Source organism: Rattus rattus, chromosome X (assembly GCF_011064425.1).
Source record: "Rattus rattus isolate New Zealand chromosome X, Rrattus_CSIRO_v1, whole genome shotgun sequence".
Classification (NCBI taxonomy): domain Eukaryota; kingdom Metazoa; phylum Chordata; class Mammalia; order Rodentia; family Muridae; genus Rattus; species Rattus rattus.
The window spans coordinates 33,945,810-33,967,563 of record NC_046172.1 but is presented as its reverse complement, the minus strand read 5'-3'; the positions used below and the strand labels follow the sequence as shown (position 1 = coordinate 33,967,563).

Below are 21,754 nucleotides of genomic sequence, written 5' to 3'. Positions count from 1 at the left end.
TATCTAGACATAATAAAAAATAACTAATGCTGATTGTTTATTGAATGCCAAATACTAAGGTTTTCATGTAATGTATCTTTCATCTTCATAAGCCTCTGAATAATACTCTCTAAATTGTCACTTTCCTTGTACAGAAAATAAACCTTATATGGTTTAAATAATTTGTCCAAGGCTTCATTCACCATTAGTAGTATGAGAATAGGAATCTGAATGTACATACTTGACTCTAACTCAGTGTTCTTAAGAACTAGTTTAGGGCTTCCTTGGAGTCCCTGGATTGGATTTAAAACAATCCATATTCAGTTAAATAAAAGTTATACCTTTTAGGAGAAAGGTATGTCTTGGAGATAGTTCAGATGTCCTTACCACGTGATTATAGATACTGTAGCTTCTGAAGGTGACTCAGGAAATTAAGATTTTATTTACATGCACCACCTCCATTTCCTGCATTCTGACACCAATTTTACCCTTTGTGTTAATTGTATAGACAACCTGTAACCTCAGAATATAGGTGCCATTTGTTTTAGTCAGTAGGCCTTTTAGGATGAAAAACATATTTACATTTATCTCTGGGTCAGTACCTAGAGCATAGCATAAATACATGAACAATGGAGAATGAATGAGTGGATGGTCAATAACGCTAGATAACCAGGAATTCACATTCAGAGAATCTGCCTTATGTGACATTGGGGGGCTGCCTTTTATTCCTTTCCATTTTATAATCCTCTAAAAATTGCTAACCTAGATCCTGATATATTTGTTGAATCAACAAGGAGTTAGAGGGTTTTTGTTCACTGAGGTAATAAAAGAAGGCCCTTTATATTCCTGGATTCCATCGTTTTAAGTTTATTTTTTCATGGGCTTGCTATATAGTTCAGGCTGGCCTCAAATTTACAGACCTCCTCCTGCAAGATCCCAGGTTCTGGAACTATAGGCAAGGGTCATCATTCCCTACTGGTTTTATTTTTCAATTACATAAAAATACATATTTATTGTAGATACATTAAAAATTCAAATAAGCAAAATAAAAGCTGAAGACATCTGAAATTCTGCTATTCAGAGATAGCCACTGTTAACATTTTGATGTATATTCTTTCAGAGTGTTTTCCCATGCAAATATATACATGTTTTGATGTATATATTTGTTTTAAATGGGTTTGTTACAATCCATATTGTTTTGTAAACTGCTTTTTCACTTATTATATGTGACTGTCTTTCCATGTCAATAAATTTACATCTTTATCATCATGTTAATGACCACATAGTATTCCATTATATGGATGCACCAAACTATATTTAACTAGTTCTCTATTGTTAGGAATTTAGGTTTCCAATTTGGAGTTCTTTATGGAAAAAAAATATGGTGAGCATCTTGTATATACATCTTTGTATACTTGTCTATTTTAACAGAAGTAGAATGGATGGGAAACTTTAAAATTTTATGTGTGATATTTGTTTTTAATACAGACTCAGATTGTCTTCCTGAAAGATTATGCTGATTTATACTTTCTCCACCAGTAAACCCAGATTGCTTTTCCCCATACCCACTGAGTGTCATTTTCAGTCTTTTTGTAAACTCTTACTGACTTGGAAGGCAAAGGTATCTTGGGTTATGCATTTCTATGACTAGCACTAAGGCTGAATTCTTTTTTCCCTTATTGCTCATTTCTGTTGAGGTTCATCGTTTTTTCTTACAGGTTTGTAAAACAAAGATCTTTATGTATCAAGGATACCAACTCTTTGTCATGTTGCTTTAGTTTTTTGTAATCAGTTTGTCTTTTGTTATCCTTTGTGTCTGACAGAATAACTTCTAGATTCAAATGTCACTTTTTCCTTTTGATTCTACTCTTAGCTTGTAGCTAGTACTCACCAGATTCTAATGCTTACCTTTTTTTACATTTCAATGTTTAGTTCATCTGGAACTTATTTTGACGTAGAGATTGAGCTTAGCTCTCTCTACAATAATTAATCAGTTTTCTGATTAATTAGGAATGGAATTGGAGTTTTGAATGTGTTTTGCTGTACCAAGCATTACAAATGATGTTTGGGGAGGCTTAACTAAGACAGATCATTTGTGATGCTTCATTTGTGAAGCCTAAGAGCTCACCTGGAAAGGTGATCATTATTTATTTAGTTCCATGGAAAAATGCCCAGATATTCCAAATCATTAAATTACCTATGAACTCTTGAAACAAAACTTGTTGTACCTTCAATCTTAGATGGTGGTTCTACTTTACTGAAGCCCTTTAGGGGTAGAGAGATTGTAGATGATGGGTTGATAGTTTTGTTGATTTATTTTCCTTTGGTCTGTCTTCATATGATTCTGATGTAAAAATCTGTTTTGGTAACTTTCTACTTGCTGTGCTTTTCACAGAATGGACAGCAAATTATGGATGAACCTATGGGAGAGGAGGAGATTAATCCACAAACTGTAAGTAAAATATTGTGTCACAAAGGACAGAGACAAATCAGATACTATAAAATTATTCTTAAATGTAAACTAAGCAAAGCAATCATTTTACAATATAAGGAATTCACAATAATTTTACCAAAATATGCCAGAGTCCTTTCTAAAAACTATTTATGATTTGTTTTAGAAGAATGACAAAGCCAGATCTGGTAACACGGGCCTGTAATCCCAGCACTTGGGAAACTGAGGCAATAGAGGCACGTGTTTGACACCAGCCTGGGTTAAAAATAAGTTCCATACTTATCTGGGTTGCATACACTGTGCTTCTGTGCATGTGGTGGAGGTGTGGGTATGTAGGTGAGTACATGGATGTGTACATACTCATTTGTATGTATGTGCATGTTAAGGTCATACTTTAAAGAAATGTTAAACTAGGTAAGATAGATGAAGCTAAGAAATGCTTGCTGATAGGAGCCTGATAAACCTGTCTCCTGAGAGGCACTGCCAGAGCATGTCAAATACAGAGGCGAATGCTTGCAGCAAACCACTGAACTGAGAATAGGAACCCCATTAGGGAAAGGATTGAAGGAGCTGATGGGGCTTGCAACCCCATAAGAACAACAATACCAACCAACCAGAGCTCCCAGGGACTAAACCACTACCCAAAGAGTACACACGGACAGACCCATAGCTCCAGCTGCATATGTAGCAGAGGATGGCCTTGTTGGGCACCAATGGGAGGAGAAACCCTTTGTCCTGTCAAGGCTGGACGCCCCAGTGTAGGGGAAGGTGGGGGTGGATGGGGAGGGGAACACCCTTATAGAAGAAGGGGAGGAGGATGGGATAGGGGACTTATGTTCAGGAAACAGGGAAAGGGAATAACATTTGAAATGTAAATAAAAATATCAAAAAAAAAAAAAAGTTTTAACACAGGGGTTGGGAATTTAGCTCAGTGGTAGAGCGCTTGCCTAGTGCTACAAGGCCCTGGGTTGGTCCCTAGCTCCGGAAAAAAAAAAAAAAAAAGTTTAACACAGAAAGCAGATATGGACTACTTCTTCCTTTTTAAATTGTTGTTCAATATTGATCCAGCACCTAGAACTTGGCACACATTAAGTACTCATTAAATATGTATAAATGAATTAGTAAGGTGTTCCCAGCCCCCCAATAGCTATCCATTATCAGCAGCTCAACTGTAATTTTATTTTTCTATACATATGACAGTAATTGGGCAACTTGATTTTTTTTCACTTATGTGTCTTGAACATCTTTTCATAACATACATAAATGTATCCCTTTTTGTAAATGGTTGCATCTTTTTACAGTGGTTACATACATACTAGTATTCTTTGTGTATCTTCTAGTTAATATGATTTCCACTGATTTTTATAAACTTATATTTCAGTAGGCTACATAAAATGTTACATTGAGCCAAAAAGTGTAGCATTTAAATTCCAATAGACATTACTAAATGCCTTCCAAATCTATTGTGTAAAGTTTCAACATATGATAGTACCTATCCCACACTGGAGTGTTATCAGAAGACAGTCTTCATGAGCCACTCGAAATATTTAATACTTTCTCGCTTTAGTTTACATCCCATTTTATTATTAAGTATCCATATATTGTTGACCTTCATGTTTTATGTTTAACATGATCTTCTTTTGGATAACTCATTTCCTTTTTGCTTTGTACAGTTTCTGAATATATTCTGGATAGTAACCTCATATTTACTCTCTGTCTCCTAAATATTTTATACAATTTTTTAAACATTGATTTTATGCTTTGCATTAAATATATACATAAATTTTTATTTTTAAATTACCACAACTGGCTTCTGGATTTTAGCATAGAATACCTATCCCTGTTATTAAAACAAATGGTTATATTTTGACCTAGTAGCTTTTTGATTTTTCTTGTGTCATTGGTTTGTTTTGTATCTTTGTTTTTTCATTTAAATCTCATCTTTTTGGTATTTTAATTTGTGATATATGTTTACATTTGACTTTTTTACCAAGTAGATAAAACCTGTTGCCCTGATTCCCTATTTATTCAATAACTAAAAAATTCGTTTTTTACCCACTCATTTAAAATACCACTTTTAGAGTATTTTAATTTTCTTTTACACACCATACAAGTTTTCCAGGGTTGCCATAGCAAACTAGTACAAACTGTGAGGCTTGAAACAATAGAAATTAATTCTCTCAGTTTGCGAAGTCAAAAGTCCAATGTCAGAGTTTCACAAGACTATGCATCACTGGCAGCTCCAGGGTAGGATCCTTCCTTGCCTATTCCAGCTTCTGGTGTTCCAAGAGTCTTACACATTGTCATGTAGACAGATCATTTTCAGCCATTAAATGGTGTTACTATTGTCTGTGTCTCCCTCCTGCCTCAGAATGCTGGTCATTGGTGTAGGGATTGTCTTATGCAATATAACCTTCTTTTTAAAAATTAGTCTTATGTACTTAATTTTTCAATAATCTTATATTCAGTTTGTTGGTGACTCCTGAAGAATGTATTATGACTTTTCAATATTAATTGTGGCAAATTTATAGGCTAACATGATAAAATTATTTTAGTACTACTGAGTCTTCAGATCTAGACATATTCCCTTCTTCCAGTGTTCTTATGTACCTTTTCTCAAGTGTTGTGGCTTTTACATGCCGTTTTTATACACTTTTACTAAGGTAAGATAATTTATATGTATTTTATAGTTCTTATTGTTTTGGGTTTTTCCCCTCTCAGTCTTTAGTCTAGAACTTGCTACGTAGCCTAGGGTGGCCTCAAATTGGTAATTCTTTTGCCTAGTACTAAGATTATAAGACTACACTACCACACCTCATTTTAATTTTTGTTATTGTAAATGTCTTTTGTTTTTGCTGTCTTACATCCAGTTACTGATAATATAAATGTCTGTTTTTCTCTTCTACTTTAATAAAGAAGTGGTTTTGAGACGGGGTTAAATTCACCACGGCTGGCCTCAGTCTCTCTGTATAGCTAAGAATGCCTTTGAATTCCTGATCCTCTTGTCTTTGCCTCCCATTTGATGGAATTATAGGATGCACCATCATTCCTTCCTAGTTACAGATTTCTATTGGCTTTTCAACATTTTACAAAAGTTAATTTTTCAGAAATCAAACAAATCTTTATGAATTATGGAAGAATGAGTTTATTTTAGAATAGTTTTTTTTTTCTTTTTTAAATGAGGGTTAAATTCTGCGGTATGACCTGTGGTGTCCTATAAGGCCTCTCCACACTTCCTATTCATCCTCTCTGGCCACACCATTCTGTACTCAGAGTCCACTCACTCCAATATGTCAGCTTCTCTTTTACTCAGCACTTTCACAGGTATCTTTTCTCCTCTTGTTCTTAACCATCCACCCCCTCCATTTAATTCTTTTTTTTCCTTTTTTATTTTTGTTTTTGTTTTTTGAGACAGGGTTGTTCTGTGTAATCCTAGCTGTCCTGAACTCGCTCTGTAGACTAGGCTGGCCTTGAACTTAGAGATCCACCTACCTCTGCCTCCTGAAAACTGGAATTAGTGGCACGTGCCACCAACCTACCTCTGCCTCCTGAAAACTGGAATTAGTGGCACGTGCCACCACTGCCTGGCCTCCATTAATTTTCAATCATCCCCATGGTTCAAGTTTAGATATCACTTTAGCTGAGATGTCTTCCCAACATAACTTGGCACTTTGACTTCCATCTTGAGTTAAGTACACATTTTCCTTTGTCCTGCCATAGTTGTCTATGCCCCTCCTTATGCAAGCACAGCACTAGATTCCTTCATTCATTTATTTGTCTATATTCCCTACTAAAATGCAAACTGCATGAAGAGTGACCAAATATGGCTTATTCATTGTTTTATAGCACTCAAGTTTTGTCTAGTAAGTATTTTGTTAATTTATTGTTTGCGTGAATTAAGCTTCAGCTGTGCAGAAACCACATATAAAGCCTAGTGCTGGACTATCTTTAGATTTTGTCTGGATTCCTACTCCTCAAACCATTTAAGGTAATCAACATCATCATCTATAATGTACATTGACACATAAACATATAAAAATATCAGTAATATTAACATCGAACCTTTTGTGTTGTGTAACAATTCTTTTAGAAGGAAAACCTCCAAAGTTTCTATTTGTAGTCTACAATGATGTCATACAGCCTGTACTTTCACCTGTCACACCCCTAACCCTCGCATCTAGGAACTGCATTGTAGAGACGGGCTTGAGAAAATTAGAACTATGGTATTACCAGCCATGCAGATGAACATTCTAGTGAATGTGGAATTAGGTTCAGTTATCAGGTCCAAACTTAGTATTTCTGTAAATGTAATTAGATCCAAAAGACTACCCAGCTGATGAAGTGGCCCTATGGGTAAAATGTTTGCTCTGCCAGCATGAAGGTCTGAGTTTACCCCTGGGACTCCCTCAAATCCAGGTACATGGTAACATGAGCCAGTAACCTTAGCACTGGGGGGCTGCAGAGACAGCCGCATTCTTGGTTAGGAGCTTGTTGGCCCATCTTAGCTGAAACAGTAAGAAAGCCTGCCTCAAAAACGAAAGTGGGATGCAATAAAGGAAGGCATGCATTGTCAGTCCTTGGCCTTCACATGCACACTTACATGTTTGCACTCACTCACATGCATGGACCTCACACATATATACAAAATAAATAAACCTACAAAGATTACCAAAATTTATATTAGCCTTTATACTTGAAAAAAATGTACTTACCTTAAAAATACAATTAAAAGTTTGTTTTTTTGACAGCTCCTAATAATTTTCATGGTGATGGTTAAAATGCTATATTAATCACCTATTAAAACTATACACATTTATTATCTTACAGTTTGTACAGGCCAATGTTTTGTACTCAGCTTAATATAACATTTGAGTTTCAGAGGCCTTCATAGACTGCAGTCAGGATGCTGGCCCCTGATAGTCTTATCTCAAATTTGATTAGGCAAGGATCTGCTTCTAAGTTCATATAGTAGCTGGTTCAAATTCCTAATCCACTGGAACTGTGAGGTAATATATGTGTGAAGATTGTTAACTGGTACATGTTTTTGTAGGTTGGTTAATCCCCTCACCATGGTCTAGAATCCAGAGTTATAATAAGCCAGTTTTCACCAGGACAATATAGATGATGAAGAAAAATGAGAAAGAAGAAACTTGGGCCTCTTAATGACATAGTATTCTAATGACAGCTCTTCACCCTAAACTGCCCCACTACCTGTGAACTACTCTCTGAGAAATGAAATAGGCACTTACTTTACTGGAGTCATTGCATTTTTGGGTCTTCTACTTACAGCAGCTTAATCTGTAACCCACTCGAATCGTTGATTAGCTGAGTTCTTCATGTCTGTTGGGTGCCAAGTACACTGCTACCTTGTTAAAAATACAAAAGAGTCATAAGAGAAACTTGTAGTTTTAAAGGCAAAAAAAGGCTGCCTTGGTCCAATTCTCTTGGGAAAAAGTGTCACCCAAAACAATTAAGGAAATAAGAAACTGAAACTTGTTTCTTTTATCAGAAGACTAACATAACTTGAATCACATGGCATATATTAAAAGGTAGATGGAAGCCGAACAATAGGAACTTACAGAACCTAAGTGATGTTTTAGATGAGTACTCCAACATGAAGCAAGCCTTGTTTATAGCCCTGAAGCTCAAAAGAGGTCAAGAAGTGCTCCATATACTATGGGAAGTGGAGTTGTGACATAGGGCTAAAAATATGGCAGTCTGCAAGAAACCGTGCCATCTGATAAGGTCCAAAATTCCTGTGCTATTTAGTGCCTCTTTTTGATATCAAGATGCCTAGGCTAACTTTGAATTACTGTCTTCATATGTTTCTCCTGCCTCAGCCTCCTGAGTAGCTGAAACTCTTGGTGCATAATATCCCACCGTATGGTAACAAAACAAAATTTAAAAAAGAGACAAAGGAAGCAGAGGAAGGAAAAGTGAAAGGAAACTCCATTAGAAATGATTTTTTTTCATATTTTAATCTCTGAAATCAGAATGCTAAACAATGGAATGATCCCTTTTAATTGACTTACTTGTCTTTCATACTTGTATAATGTACCTCTTGTTCTTATATTAGGTAAAGTATGATAGCACCATTTTCCCCTAAGTAAGAATGAGTCTCTGGATTAAAACATCCAACCAGAAAAACTATTAGTAGGAGAAATACCAAAAAGGCCTCGTCTTAAACATAGCCATTTTTGTAAAATAACAAAAAACAGGAATAAAGGTAGCTGCCCCTGTCCCTGTTTTTGTTTGGTTGGTTTAGTTTGGTTTGGTTTGTCCAGCCTCACAAATAACTGGGATTAAAGGTAGATATCACTAGGCCCTATTTCTAAGAACTTTTAAAAGATAATTTTAAAAATCATATAAAGGATTAGATATAAAGTTACATTATAGACGAGAAAGAACAATGATTTAAAATGCATAGTGAAAAAATCTTCGGCCAGGATATTTTCAGACATTACCAATTGGAGAAAGTTTCTAGAGATTTGTTGATAAAGAACAAGAAACATGGTACTTGGAACACAAAGGACCCAGTACTACAGTCTCACTGAATAAAAGCCCTTATCATAATGGATAAAGGAATCTTCAGAAGACTATTCTGTTCAGTAGGCTTAAAGAATATCAAATCCAGACTGAGACACACAGCTCCAGGAATGTTGCCCACAGAAAGGATAGGGAAGCCGCCAACAGTATAAAAGCAGTGAATTCTCCAATAGATCTAAGTGTCGAAAATTCACTTGAGAAGCTGTTGCAGAGCAGAGAGCTTGAAATAGATACAAGGCAAACAAGTTTTGAACAAAGCTGCCATAATGTAAGCTTAAGAAAGAAAATGCAACTAGGAAATTAACGGTTTCTACATAGTCACAATAGTTTAATGTTATGATTGCTAAGTTATAAAAATAGCATGTTTAATGATATCAGAAATTGCATTAGATGACATGTCAGGAAAGCCGAACATGGTGACTCATGCCACTGGATCCCAACAATAAAGCAGGAAGTTTTGTAACAAGTTCAAGGCAAGTGTGAGTGAGCTACATATTACATACCAGGCCAGCCTGAGCTAGAGAGTAAGACTGTCAGCAATATCTGCAGGAATGATGACAAGAGCTGAAAGGGTTAAGGCTGGCAGCAGTTTTTGACCTTTCATCTTTAATAAAAATTTAAGCAAACATTTTTAAGTAGCTGTATCATATAATCGCATTTAAAAATTATAAATTAGAGAATATATAAAATGAGTGTTAAAGACTAGGTAGGGGATTTTAAGAAGTAAACGTCAATGTTGGGATGAAATGTTTTTCATGGAAAAACTGTATAAAGACAAGGGAGGGAAGATGAGCTGGGCGATGGTCTAATCCATTCGCCTGAGATGATGGTCATAAAGAAGAGCCTACATTTTCCTGACTATGAAACAAAGGATCTCCACTCAGACTTTTCTGGCATGCGGAGTTAGTCATCTTAAGCATATCATTCTATTTGTGATAAAACCATTTTCTTCTGTCTGGGTTTTAAGGAAAAACCATTTTCGTTTCTCAATAATTCCTTTCTTCCATTTGGTGTTTTCCCTATAATATTCCTCCCACCTATGTCTCTTCTATCTTTTCTAAGTTTTAATGCTATTAATCTTTCTAAAAAGTTGATTTTTACCTTTTTATTCACCTAAAGTTCTTTAAGGAAAGTTGCCTAATTTAAATTGCTCAACACCGGAACATCAACTGATAGCATTCCCTTCCCCAGATGTGTTGCCTTATCAATTTTATATTTATTCATAATTAACTTATCTCACAACTTACTCCAGCCAGTATCTTTTGTCTTCTCTTCTAATGAGAGTGGGTTATTTTTTATCTTTTATTCCTGTGGGACTTAGAAGAGAAATTACCTTAATAGCAGAAGATAGAACATCCCTTCTCGTACCCCAAAGTAAGATCGCCTCCTAGACTTCAGACTTCTCTGACATTTCTCAGCTGGCCAGAGAATTCCATGGTCTATGTGACCTATGCTGAAGAATTAGCAACCCTTCACTTGAAGATAGCTATCAAAGAATAACATACAGCAGTTTTCAGTGTAGTGAGGAATTGATTCTCTTAACAGCTCTCATGATACTATGCAAACGTTTTTCTGAGAATTGAAGGGGAGAAGTAAATGCCTAGCACAAAATCAGACCGTAATAAGTCTTCATTTCCTGTACTGTTCCTTCTAGAGGCTGCTCCTGTTTTCTCATGTTATTTGCCAGAAATAAAATGTGTTCCTAAGGAACTAGCATAGTAGCCAGTGTTTTCCTGGTTATTTTGTTATTTTTGCCTACTTTAAGTTGACCTGGCCCTAGGCAAATGTGAACTGGGTTCACTTTCTTTTGGTCCTTCATTGGATCTGTCATTCATTCATTCATTTACAAATAAGACACAGAACTGTACTTTCTGCTACCAGCTTCAAATTCCTGAACTCAAGCCTTTCTCCTGATTCAGCCTTCTAAGTGAGTAGTTGGGACCAAAGTCATACACCACTCTATTTTCCTGAGATAAGGTTTCTCTGTAGCCTTTGCTGTCCTGGAACTCACTCTGTAGATCAGGCTGGCCTAGAACTCATTGAGATACATCTGCCCCTGCCCCTGCCCTGCCCCTGCCCCTGCCCCTGCCCCCTGCCCCTGCTCTTGCCCTGCCTCCGAGTTCTGCTTCTACCTCCTGGATCAACTTTTTATATTATAGTTATTTATAATATTGTTAAGAACAAAGATAAGGGGGCTGGGGATTTAGCTCAGCGGTGGGCGCTTACCTAGGAAGCTAAGGCCCTGGGTTAGGTCCCCAGCTCGAAAAAAGAACCAAAAAAAAAAAAAAAAAAAAAGAAGCAAAGATAAGTAGTAAAAACTAGCACATTCAAAGTCCTCCAAAATTTAGAATTCTTTAAAGTATGGATATGATAGTACAATTTAAAAAATTACACACCTGCACCAACATGACAGGTTGTAGTAAAACTGAAGGCTTATGAAAATACTGGATAAAATTAGCTTCTGGCTATTTATATAAGGTGGATATGAAACATATGTGAATTTTATGTTTAAACATACCCATTCCCCAAAGACCTCATTTGTTAGGCACTTAAAAATACTCTAAGACCTTTTGTTTTGCCATGTTGAGGATTGAACCCAGGAGCTTGCACATTTCAGGTTCCTTTCTGAAGGACATAGGCAGTAATACCATCTGTTCAGATCTCCAGAAGTCATACTGGGGTATTAGCAGTTAGCAGCAGTTTCTTCTGTCACCGTTATTTTAGCTCTTGCTTGTTCAATAATGAATAAGGCTGCTATGCTATACATGATCCTCTTCAAGGAATTGCACTTGTTAGTTTAGGCTCCCTCAAGCTGCCTTAAAACTTGAATTTGAACATTGCAAATAACACTCAAAACCACAAGTTCAGCATACCATTAGCAATCATGGTTAAAGCACAAAATAAACTGCACAGAGAATCTTGAGCAGAGTAGAAAATAGGCAGGGAGCTACTCAAAACAGGAAAATACAATTGAGCGCTCACTGGCAAGTAAATACATGGTATGGCACAATAACCCTTATTGACTAATTCCATCAATTCTTGTCTGTCATTCTAACTCATTGACTGAGAAGTGTAATTCAGCACTCAGTACTTGAGGGCAGATGCTCTAGTTGATCTAAATGAATGCCACTTAGGGAAAATACTTCTGAGATAAATAGGATTATAATTGGCATGATATTGTAGCATTAAATAGGGTATGAGTACACTGCACAAACTTTCCAAGCTTATAGGACTTCCTTTTGCTGATTTTTGTCATTCTTTCAAAGAATTCTTTTAATTTCCTAGAATCCCCTTTCTCCACCCCTTAAAACACCTCTTCACCAGAGATTAAAACAAAACCAAACTTTTTTTCCTTTCATCCCAGCTTGCCACTGGCATGGCTTGCCTCAGGTACAGTGCCTCCTCTGATTTAAAGCGACCTTTCTGCTCTAATGTATTATCACAAAATCTATTCTTTTAGGTTGACTGGAAAGGAAAGCCAGTGACTTAACTTAGTGATATTCAAGTGGTTGTCTGACTCAAACTGAAATACTAGCATATGAAAACTATGGCCCCTTTATTTCAATGAGTATTTTAAGCTAATTATTTCTTACAAGCATTACTTGGACCTTAAGAGTACACAGAAAAAGCTATGTAGTCAGAGAGAGGTGATAGGCTCTTACCAGGGGCACTGATGCTGCCTCCTTACTGCCTTCTGGCCCATGGGAAGGACAAGCAGAACATAGTGTGGTTTCTTTCCATCTAGACAAGGCCTTCGAAGCAAGCACTCCCAACACTCCAGGAATCACTAACATTTTCTCCAAATCAACCATCTTTTTGTAGAACTTGTATTCTGTCTTTCATTTAACACCTTAAACCTTTAGCACCTTACAGTAGCAGTTATTAGTAAATGTGCACTAAAACTCTTGTACTTTAAGGAAAATCGTTAGCTACCAAACCCTTCAGTGTCTAAAAAACTTGGATTACTCTATAAAAATACATCCCAAAGAAATTAATTAAGAATGTGATTATTTTACATTAGCATACAATTTGGGTTAGTGTGTGTGTGTGTGTGTGTGTGTGTGTGTGTGTGTGTGTGTGTGTGTGTGTGTGTGTTTTTAAAGATAGAGTTTCATCTACCCCAGGCTGGCCTTAAATTCCCTTGAACATCTGAACCTCCTGTGTTGTTTTCTAAAAGGATTCATCTGCTACAGGATCATGAAGATGGTTGATAATTGGGTTTGACTGTGTTCATGGTTTTGCCTGGGGCACTCTTCTGAGCTTTCTTCCTTCAGGGTTTTATTAGAAAGTTTAGCAACTTCCTTTTTTTTTAACCTAAGTCATCCACTAGTTTAGTGGCTCTCAACCTGTGGTCGCAACTCCTATGGGAGTTGAACAGCCCTTTCACAGAGGTCAAATATCAGATATACTACATATCAGATACTTACATTATGACTCATATTAGTAGCCAAATTGAAGTTATGAAGTAGCAGTGAAAACAGTTTTATGTTTAGGGCTCACCATAACATGAGGAACTGTATTGAAGAGTTGCGGCATTAGGAGGTTGCAACCTACTGTACTGGTCGTTCACTTACATTCCATCCTCCATTCAATTGCTTTATTATCCTGACATGAAAATCTCATCATTTCCATATTCAAACTGTATAGAGGAGTTCGCAGCGTTATTTAATGTCCCTTTATGTGTAGTGCAGATAACAGTACCTAAACATGACTTAAGCAGTAAGAATTATCTGAGATAATTCCATATAAACAGTGGTGGGTGGGATTTAGTACTATCTTAAATATTATTATTATAGCTATATCAGCAAGAGAACTGCTTCAACAAGTGGGAGAATTGAAATAAAGCAACCCCATATTCACTTAACAAAAAGACCTAGTATACTAATCAAAAGCAAAAGGAGGGAATTATATAAATTATTTTTTTACAAAGTCAGTGCAATAAAAAGTGTGTAATAAGGGGTCAAATGTACAACACTAGGAAAACACTGAGTTGAAAGTCGTTAAAGCTGGCCTGAAGAAGTAGCTGAGTTAGCAGAACACTCGCCTAGGATACAGGGAGCCCTAGGTTCCATCATACCAGATAAACCCCATTGTGATAGTATAGACCTACAATCCCAGGACTCTGGAGGTAAAGGAAAGAGGATCAGAAGTTCAAGGCTCTCCTCATCGACATCATGAACTTGAGGCCATTTTGGCTACATGAGACCCTGTATTCAAAAAAGAAGACAAAAAAATAGGAAAAATGTTAAAGTTCCGTGATGGACAGAGTTTACCATACTAGTCTCTATATTTCTGGGTATGCTCAAAATAATACTAAGTACAACACTACGGTACTTTTTCTGAAATACATAGTTTTAAAGCAAAATCTAAAGTATAGTATTCATAGATGAACAGAAAAATCAAGACAAATGTACCAATAGTCTTAGAAATTATTTAAATCACTAGTAAAATGAGCAAAAATCACAATGCAAGCCCTAAGTATTTCTTTTAAGCATCTGATTTGTTTTATAAAATTATAGCCATGAAAACAAAAATTGAAAATAACATAATTTAATGTATGGCTGCAAATTCAAAAATCCTAATAAAACATCTGCAGGTTAAGTTCAGAATTACTTAACGACAGTTAATTCTCTTCGAAATATAAATACAGGTCAGTATTAAGAAATCTATTCATATAAGTTATCAAATTAGTATATCAAAGGAAGAAACACTATATTTATTATATTAATAGAAAATAAACACTTCTTATAAAATTGAAATTTAAAAAATTACATCAAAGAGATTTGAAACTAAATGTGTATGTCTAAGTACTTTAGTAACTATTTCCAAAGTCAAGATCAAGTAGCATTTGGTATATAGCTTACTTTAATCTCCATTGAAAGAGGAATTTAATTTGGTTATATGATTGGAAGCCAGTGAAGAAGTTTGAGTAGGACTGTATCCTATTTTAACTCCTTTTTGTGTTCTGGGTTGTTTGTTGTTTGTTTGTATGTAGCTAGTGTATAGTTTGAAGCAGTGGACAAATAGTTTTTATCTGTGTGCTCCATATTCCTTTTTTGAGATATGTCGTCTCTCGTTGTGTAGCCCAGACTGGCCTTGAACTCTAGATCCTCCAGCCTCTTTCCCCCACCTCCATGTGTTGGAATTATAAGTCTGTACCATCATAACTGGCTATGATTTGTGCTTAAGGTTTATTCTTCCTGCTCTAAAGACAAAGGACTACATAGAGGAAAATGGAAGTAGGAAAACAGTATTCTTGATAATACATTACTACTTTGAAAAATGAGTTCTAGATAAGTGTGAATGTGTATGAAAGGTAGGGATATCACAATGATACAGAAAATCAAGTGCCCCACAGTAGATTTGTATTGTAAAATTTTTAGTGCTCATTAGTAATGCATTTAAGTTTTCTAATAATAGAAATGAAGTCAGCAAACTGTACCTATGGGTCTGTTACCTATAAAGGGGGGAGGGGGGTGGCTATGGATGGATTGGATAAAGAAGGATCAGAAGATCTAGGCTAGTCTGGGCTACATCAGTAATTGAAGGCCAGCCTGAGAGATCATGAGACTTTGTTTGAAATGAAAAAGAGTGGTTCTTTGTTTGCCTGTTTGAGAAAAGTATCTCTTGAATAAAGTAGAGGACTGTTCTGATCCATAACTGGTCGTGATTAAATATGGGGTTTGCTTTAGTGTAGTCTCATGAGGCACCTCATGATCAGACTGCAGTTGTGCATTAGGTGGACTTCCTAACTTTGCTGCCCTGTTGGAGCTTCTTAAGACTTAAATGATTCATTTTGAGATCTGGGAAAATTCTGCTCTGATGAAAAGCTTCTAAGTGCTTTCTTTACTGAAAAACAGAGTCATCCATTTTTAACTGAGTCAAATGTGCAGTCATCTGGGTATAATTCAAAGTTCTAGTGGAGACATTTATTTTAGTTGATTTCTAATGTATTTGGTGGTGTAGCATTTTTAAAAATTATTCTCCATTTACGTGAAGTCCTAGCCATGAAAAAATTTGATGTACTTCTTAGTACTTTGGCTTTTTACTTATCACATAATGGACACTATAATGTATGCTCAATCAATAAATGCTCAGTCGAGCCCCAACTATAGATAGCTCTGTCACCAAGAGATGTGCCTACCTCTGCCACAGTTTCTTCATCTAGAAAGTTAGTTTATTCTTTCTGTTCTTCCTCCTCCCACTTCCCTTCCACTTTCCCTGTTCTGAGGGTTGAAGCCCGGCTTTCACACATGCTACACAAAATGATCACTGAGCTATACCCTAAAGTCCACATTCTGGATGTTTTCAGAGTCTTTTGGGGTTTGAAATTTCTCTTACTTTTATTAAATTTTATCAGCTATGTAGATTAGTACTTGAGGTTTTTCTTAGAGCCACATAGATTTACATTAGCTCACAGCTCTTCTATCTGCTGATCCTTTGGTTATTTTAAGTGCCACTTGCAGTGAAGTGAAATGAGGAAGAGCTTATATGAAAGCCACTCTCTACCTTCCTTTTCAGCTTAGTTTATTAGGACTTCATTTTTGTTCTCTAATAAACCCAGAGGATGGACTTTTTTTAAAAAAATCACTTTTTTCTTTTATTGGATATTTATTTATTTATATTTCAAATGTAATCCCCTTTCCTGGTTTTCCCTTGAAAAACCCAGTATCTCCCCCCGTCTTCTATGAGGGTGCTCCCTTACCCACCCACCCACTCCCTCCCACCTGCCCACCCTGACATTCTCCTACACTAGGGGTCCAGTCTTGACAGGACCAAGGGCCTCTCCTCCCATTGACGCCAGACAAGGCCAGAAGATGGATTTTTTAATTCAGATTTTGATCAACTGAATTTTATTTACTAGAACCATGAAGTCTATAACTTTTTTTGCTAGTGGATAATTACAGTCTGTATAAATTTATTTTAGTTCAGTTTACATTCATTTAAGATGAAAAGAATGTGTTCTTCAGTTTAAAGTTCAGGTTTTTCTTTTTTGCGTGTAGTCTTTATTTTCTAAGCATAGTTATGAAACTCTTCCTTACTGACAGGGAACTCCCATGGCATGTCTATATATAGCTTTGACGTCATCTTGAGGCCATATCTTGTATATGGGTATAAATATTACAAAGGGTAAATTCCCACATTTGCATCAGCAGCTTTTATTTTAATAGCAGTGACTAGTTTCACTTGCTTTTAAGACCAAAAGTTAAGAAACACTGCCGTTTCTCAGGATTCTAAAATGGCGTTCATTTTACTGGTTGTAAAGGTTGTTAGGACCTGCTGGGAATCAGGAGGAAACAAAAACAACTTCAACAGGATTTGGTTATCAGCAGATCTGTGGCAGTTTCCTGTTCTAGCCTCTCTACCTATCAGCTACACGAAAAGCCTCTGTAGGCAGGTTCCTCCTTTCTTTACCACAGGAAAACTGTCCAGCCTCTTTTCTAGCATTTTCAGGACCCGCCTGACAGGAAATTTTCTAATTGCCGGAACAGCTGGTAGGAGAAAGCTTTCAGGGGCTTAAGTTTTACCGTTAGGAGTTCTTTATCATCAGCATGGTTTCGTAGCCATGTTTAAATTTCTGTCTTTCCGTGTTCGCCCTATACAGGTAAGCTTTGTTCAACTCCTTTTTTAAAAAATAAGATGTTTCATTCAGAATGAACTATAATTATGCTACTCATTCCATTTTCTAGATTCTTTTAAGGAACTTTTAAAAGTTCAGAATAAGTTTTGGATGAACTTTTTAAAAAAAATTAAATTTCTATTTACTAAAAGTAAGCTAGTTGGTTTATTACACATTTCAATCCTTCATTTTCTTAATTTATTTTTATATTGAATTATTTGTGCTAGAGAAATTTTACTCTGATAGTAATAGTTCATAATTTTATATAATAAAACAAATTACCTCTCAGAATTAAACTAGTTATGAACAGAATTACAACCTTAACTAATATTAGATTATTATACTTTCAGTAGTATTTGGCATATAAGTATTGTTTTAAGTAGTCAAACACTTAGTCAGGCTTTTGTTGAATCTGGTTCCTGTAAAAACTTGAGAGCTTCAAGCAGCCCTACATTTAAGTAACTTAGTAATTGAGAGTCCCAAGTGTGGGGCAGAGCAGGGCGAGGGAGAGGAGAGTGGGAGGGAGTGTTAAAAATGTTGGTTTGAAGAACTAGCAATGCTCTTTTAAACAGGGAGAATTGGCTCATGATATTCTCTCACAAGCATTTTGTTAAGTAAAAATATTTAACTCATTTATTTCATTAGTACATGCAGTAAATTAAATCTAATCAAATGTTTTCTATAAGAAATTAAAATGTTGTTTCTTACATCGTCTTGGGTAACCAGCCTCATTGTCTAGACCACATTAAAAACAAAAGTTAAAGAATCCCTTTCAAATAAATATAGCACTATAGGAATCTCTGTAGGAAGTGATTGTTCCATGGCTTTAGTCTTTAACACCTTTAAAGGATAAGCATATATTTCCTTTGTAAGGTCTTTTTTATGTTGCACCAAGAAATAGGTCCATAGTTAAATACTTTATATGTTCTTGTACCAAGAAGCATTTAAATACTTTTCTTTGAGCTTTAAAAAAGTTTTCTGGCATTCAAAACAATTTGGAAAATACAAATGCCTCAAGAATACATTTCCTGACTCAAGGGAGGGGAGGAAAAAGGAAATTATGTATACAAGGTAGGGCATAATGCCAAACATTGAATCATTCTTTAAAATCAGTTAATATTGCCCAGTTTGTGTTCTTAGCGCTAGCATAGTACAATAATAGGTTTTTAATTACTCAAGAAGATGGTATTACTTTTAAGTACCTTTCTTCAATTCTTTTTTACATTTGGGATCAAAGTTATGTTTTCCTCATGGCTTAAAAATGATTTTTGGGGGTTGGGGATTTAGCTCAGTGGTAGAGCGCTTGCCTAGCAAGCGCAAGGCCCTGGGTTCGGTCCCCAGCTCCGAAAAAAAAAAAAAAAAAAAGAGAGAAAAAATGATTTTTTTGAAACAGAGTTTCCTTCTGTAGCCCTAGCAGTCCTGGAACTTGCTTTGTAGATAAGCCTGCTTCTGCATCCCTGTGCTCAGATTAAAAGTTTGACTACCTTGCTAGGCTTGCAAAGGAAATAGTAACCTTTTCTCCACTTGAGGATGCGCTTTAAAGACTGAGGATGAGCCTGATGGCCTTGAATACAGTACCAGGTGTTCAGTGCCTTTAAGCTACGCGTAACAAACATCAGGGAAGTTTAAAAGAATGATACAGAATTGTGATTTAGATTCATTGATAGCCCATTTGGCTATCATAAAATCTTTGCTTACAAATAAGCAGAATTTGGATAATAGTAAAAATATCATTAGGCTTTAGGTGCACAACATAAGGATTTTTTTGTGGTGACAAAAGTACCTATGTATCAGTTAAAACATCACATGCTAGGGTAGGCTACCACATAAAACTAGCTGAGAGGTGCATGTAAGAGGATTGATTGCTTCAAGAGCAAGACTGACTGGACTTCAGAAATGAGAGAATTTTTCTCAAGGAAAAAAAAGTCAAGCTGGGTGGTGGTAGCATATATCTTTAATCTCAGCATTCAGGAGTCAGAGACAGGTGATCTCTGTGAGTTCAAGGCCAGCCTAGTGTACATAGTTAGATTCAGGACAGCTAGGGCTACCCAGAGAAACCTTGGCTAAAAAATTTTTTTCAACATAAAAATGGAAAGATAGTCAAGAAAAATTCTCAGGAAGCAGAGATATAAGAGATTAAAATATATAATTACAAACCTATCCCAAAGGGAACTTTCAAAAACAGAGGCTCCGAAAAATGATTGGAAGGAAATTATTAAATATTAGAATTCTCCACAGAGTTAAGGATTCATGGATGGTAAAAGTTATCTAAGCACCTAGTATTCTGAGAAAAATTGGACTCTGACTACTTAGTGTAGAGTTTCAAAAGAGTTCGAAGCTCAAATGGTCTTTTTATTGAGCTCCATGCTTGTCAAAGTTATATAGTGAGGCCCTGTCTCAGAAACAGTAAGTAAATGAGGACCAGCGCAATGTCTGAGTGGGAAGGCACATGAGGACATTCTGCTGGTACTGTCTGCCTGAGTTCAGTCCCAGAGACCCACACGGTAGAAGGGGGAACCTAGTCCACAGAGTGTCCTCTGTTCTGTCACACCCATGCCACGAATAAATGTTAAATACATTTTAAAGGTCATCTAAGGCTGGAGAGATGGCTATGATTGTGAGTCCTCATTGTCTTCCAGAGGACTCAAGTTTGATTCCCAGCACCCACATAGCAGCTTCTGGACATCTGTTCTTGGGAACACACATCCTCTTCTGGCCTCCATTGGTATCGGGTGTATCCATGGTGCACAGACATACATGCAGAGAAAACACTTACACACATAAAATAGTTTAAAACAAAACAGCACGGAGAAGTAGACCCAGCAAAGTCCCACCCCTAAACAAGAACTTTCCATAGTCAGTACCTGCTGGGAAAGGGAAAATCAGTTTTCTCCAATGGAGTGTCACTAGGTACAGCAACCACTCCCGCACAGGTCCAAGGCCTAGGAATAGTTGGCTAACACAAAATAAACTTCACTCTTTTAAATGTGTGCCTTTTGTTTCATTTTGATATTGTTTTGTCTTGTGAGTGGTTTTTGGTTGATTGATCTTGACCTTTGCTTTTTTTGTTTTAAGTTTTTTTTATTGATTTTTTTTTTTTTTTGACCAAGAGACAAAATGAACTTGGGTGGGTAGGGAGGTGGAGAGGAGCTGAAAGAAAGGAAAATAGAACCAAAATATATTGTAAATAAAAACTGATTTTAAAAGATCATCTACAAAGTCTGATTAGACTAGCATCACCCATATTGTAAGCAACACAGTTGCTAGAAGGCAGTGGGCAAATGACATCGAATTTCTAAGACAAAATTATTTTCAGCTTGAAATTTGACACCAAGCCAGACTTTACAAATATGAAGACAAAATAAAGACAAGATTTATTCAGACCATAAAATTCTCTTTAAACAGGGCATAACTATACACTTGTAAGCATTCAGGAGGCTGAAGTAGAATTGTGGCTTTGAGACCAGCCTGGGCCATATAGGAAGACCTTGTCTTAGGAATCTGAAAATTTTTTTCTTCCATGTAATCTGTCATAGGAAATTAGAAGGGATAATCTTAAAAGAGGGAAACATAAAAAACAAAAAATAGTAGATTTAGCCAGTGAAGAAGTTCCCTTGGTTTAGCTTTGGAATCATTGTTAGGGGCTCATATGAAAGAAAATCTACTATATTACCTAGTGTACACTTGCGATGCTAGTGCTGTTGTATAGGGATTTAACTTACTTAGGGCCAGGCTATACAGAGTGCTTGTTAAATTGCAAAACAGAAAACAGAACATTAGTGTTCCTCTCAGTATACAAATAAACAAGAGTGCTCCTGCACGCATGCGCACGCACTCACACACCCCTTGGCTCAGGATGACTGTGAAGTGCTCCTCATGCCTCAGCCTTCCTAGAGCTCAGCGTACCTGCTACAGAGCACTGAGTTCTCTTAATGGGCTCAGCAATGTGAAAACATAGCTGCCAATAGGTGGGGGAAAGTCACAGAAAGAATATATGGGCACTGTTGACTTTCACAAAGTGAGGCGTTAAGATTATATTCAAAAACAGGAAAATAAAAAGGGTTTATATAACAGTGATATAATTATCAAACAGAAAAGGTGGTCAAAGGAAGAGATGCAAATGAGCTTTTATCTTATTTTAAGACGTTAGATGTCTT

At 36.3% G+C, this 21,754-nt stretch overlaps 1 protein-coding gene across 5 annotated transcripts in view; it reads left to right on the top strand.

Annotated features, from left to right (window-relative positions):
* Nucleotides 1-21,754, top strand: part of Rps6ka3 (ribosomal protein S6 kinase A3) — a 106,097-nt gene that overhangs the window by 27,449 nt on the left and 56,894 nt on the right. For 3 of the 5 annotated variants that reach the window (XM_032890189.1, XM_032890193.1, XM_032890191.1), the window contains one exon: nt 2,375-2,431. In XM_032890189.1, the coding sequence (XP_032746080.1) occupies nt 2,375-2,431 (57 nt within the window). Of the gene's footprint in view, nt 1-1,318; nt 1,364-1,676; nt 1,698-2,374; nt 2,432-21,754 lie in introns of those variants that run through there. The other 2 variants (XM_032890190.1, XM_032890192.1) reach the window with 2 other exon arrangements.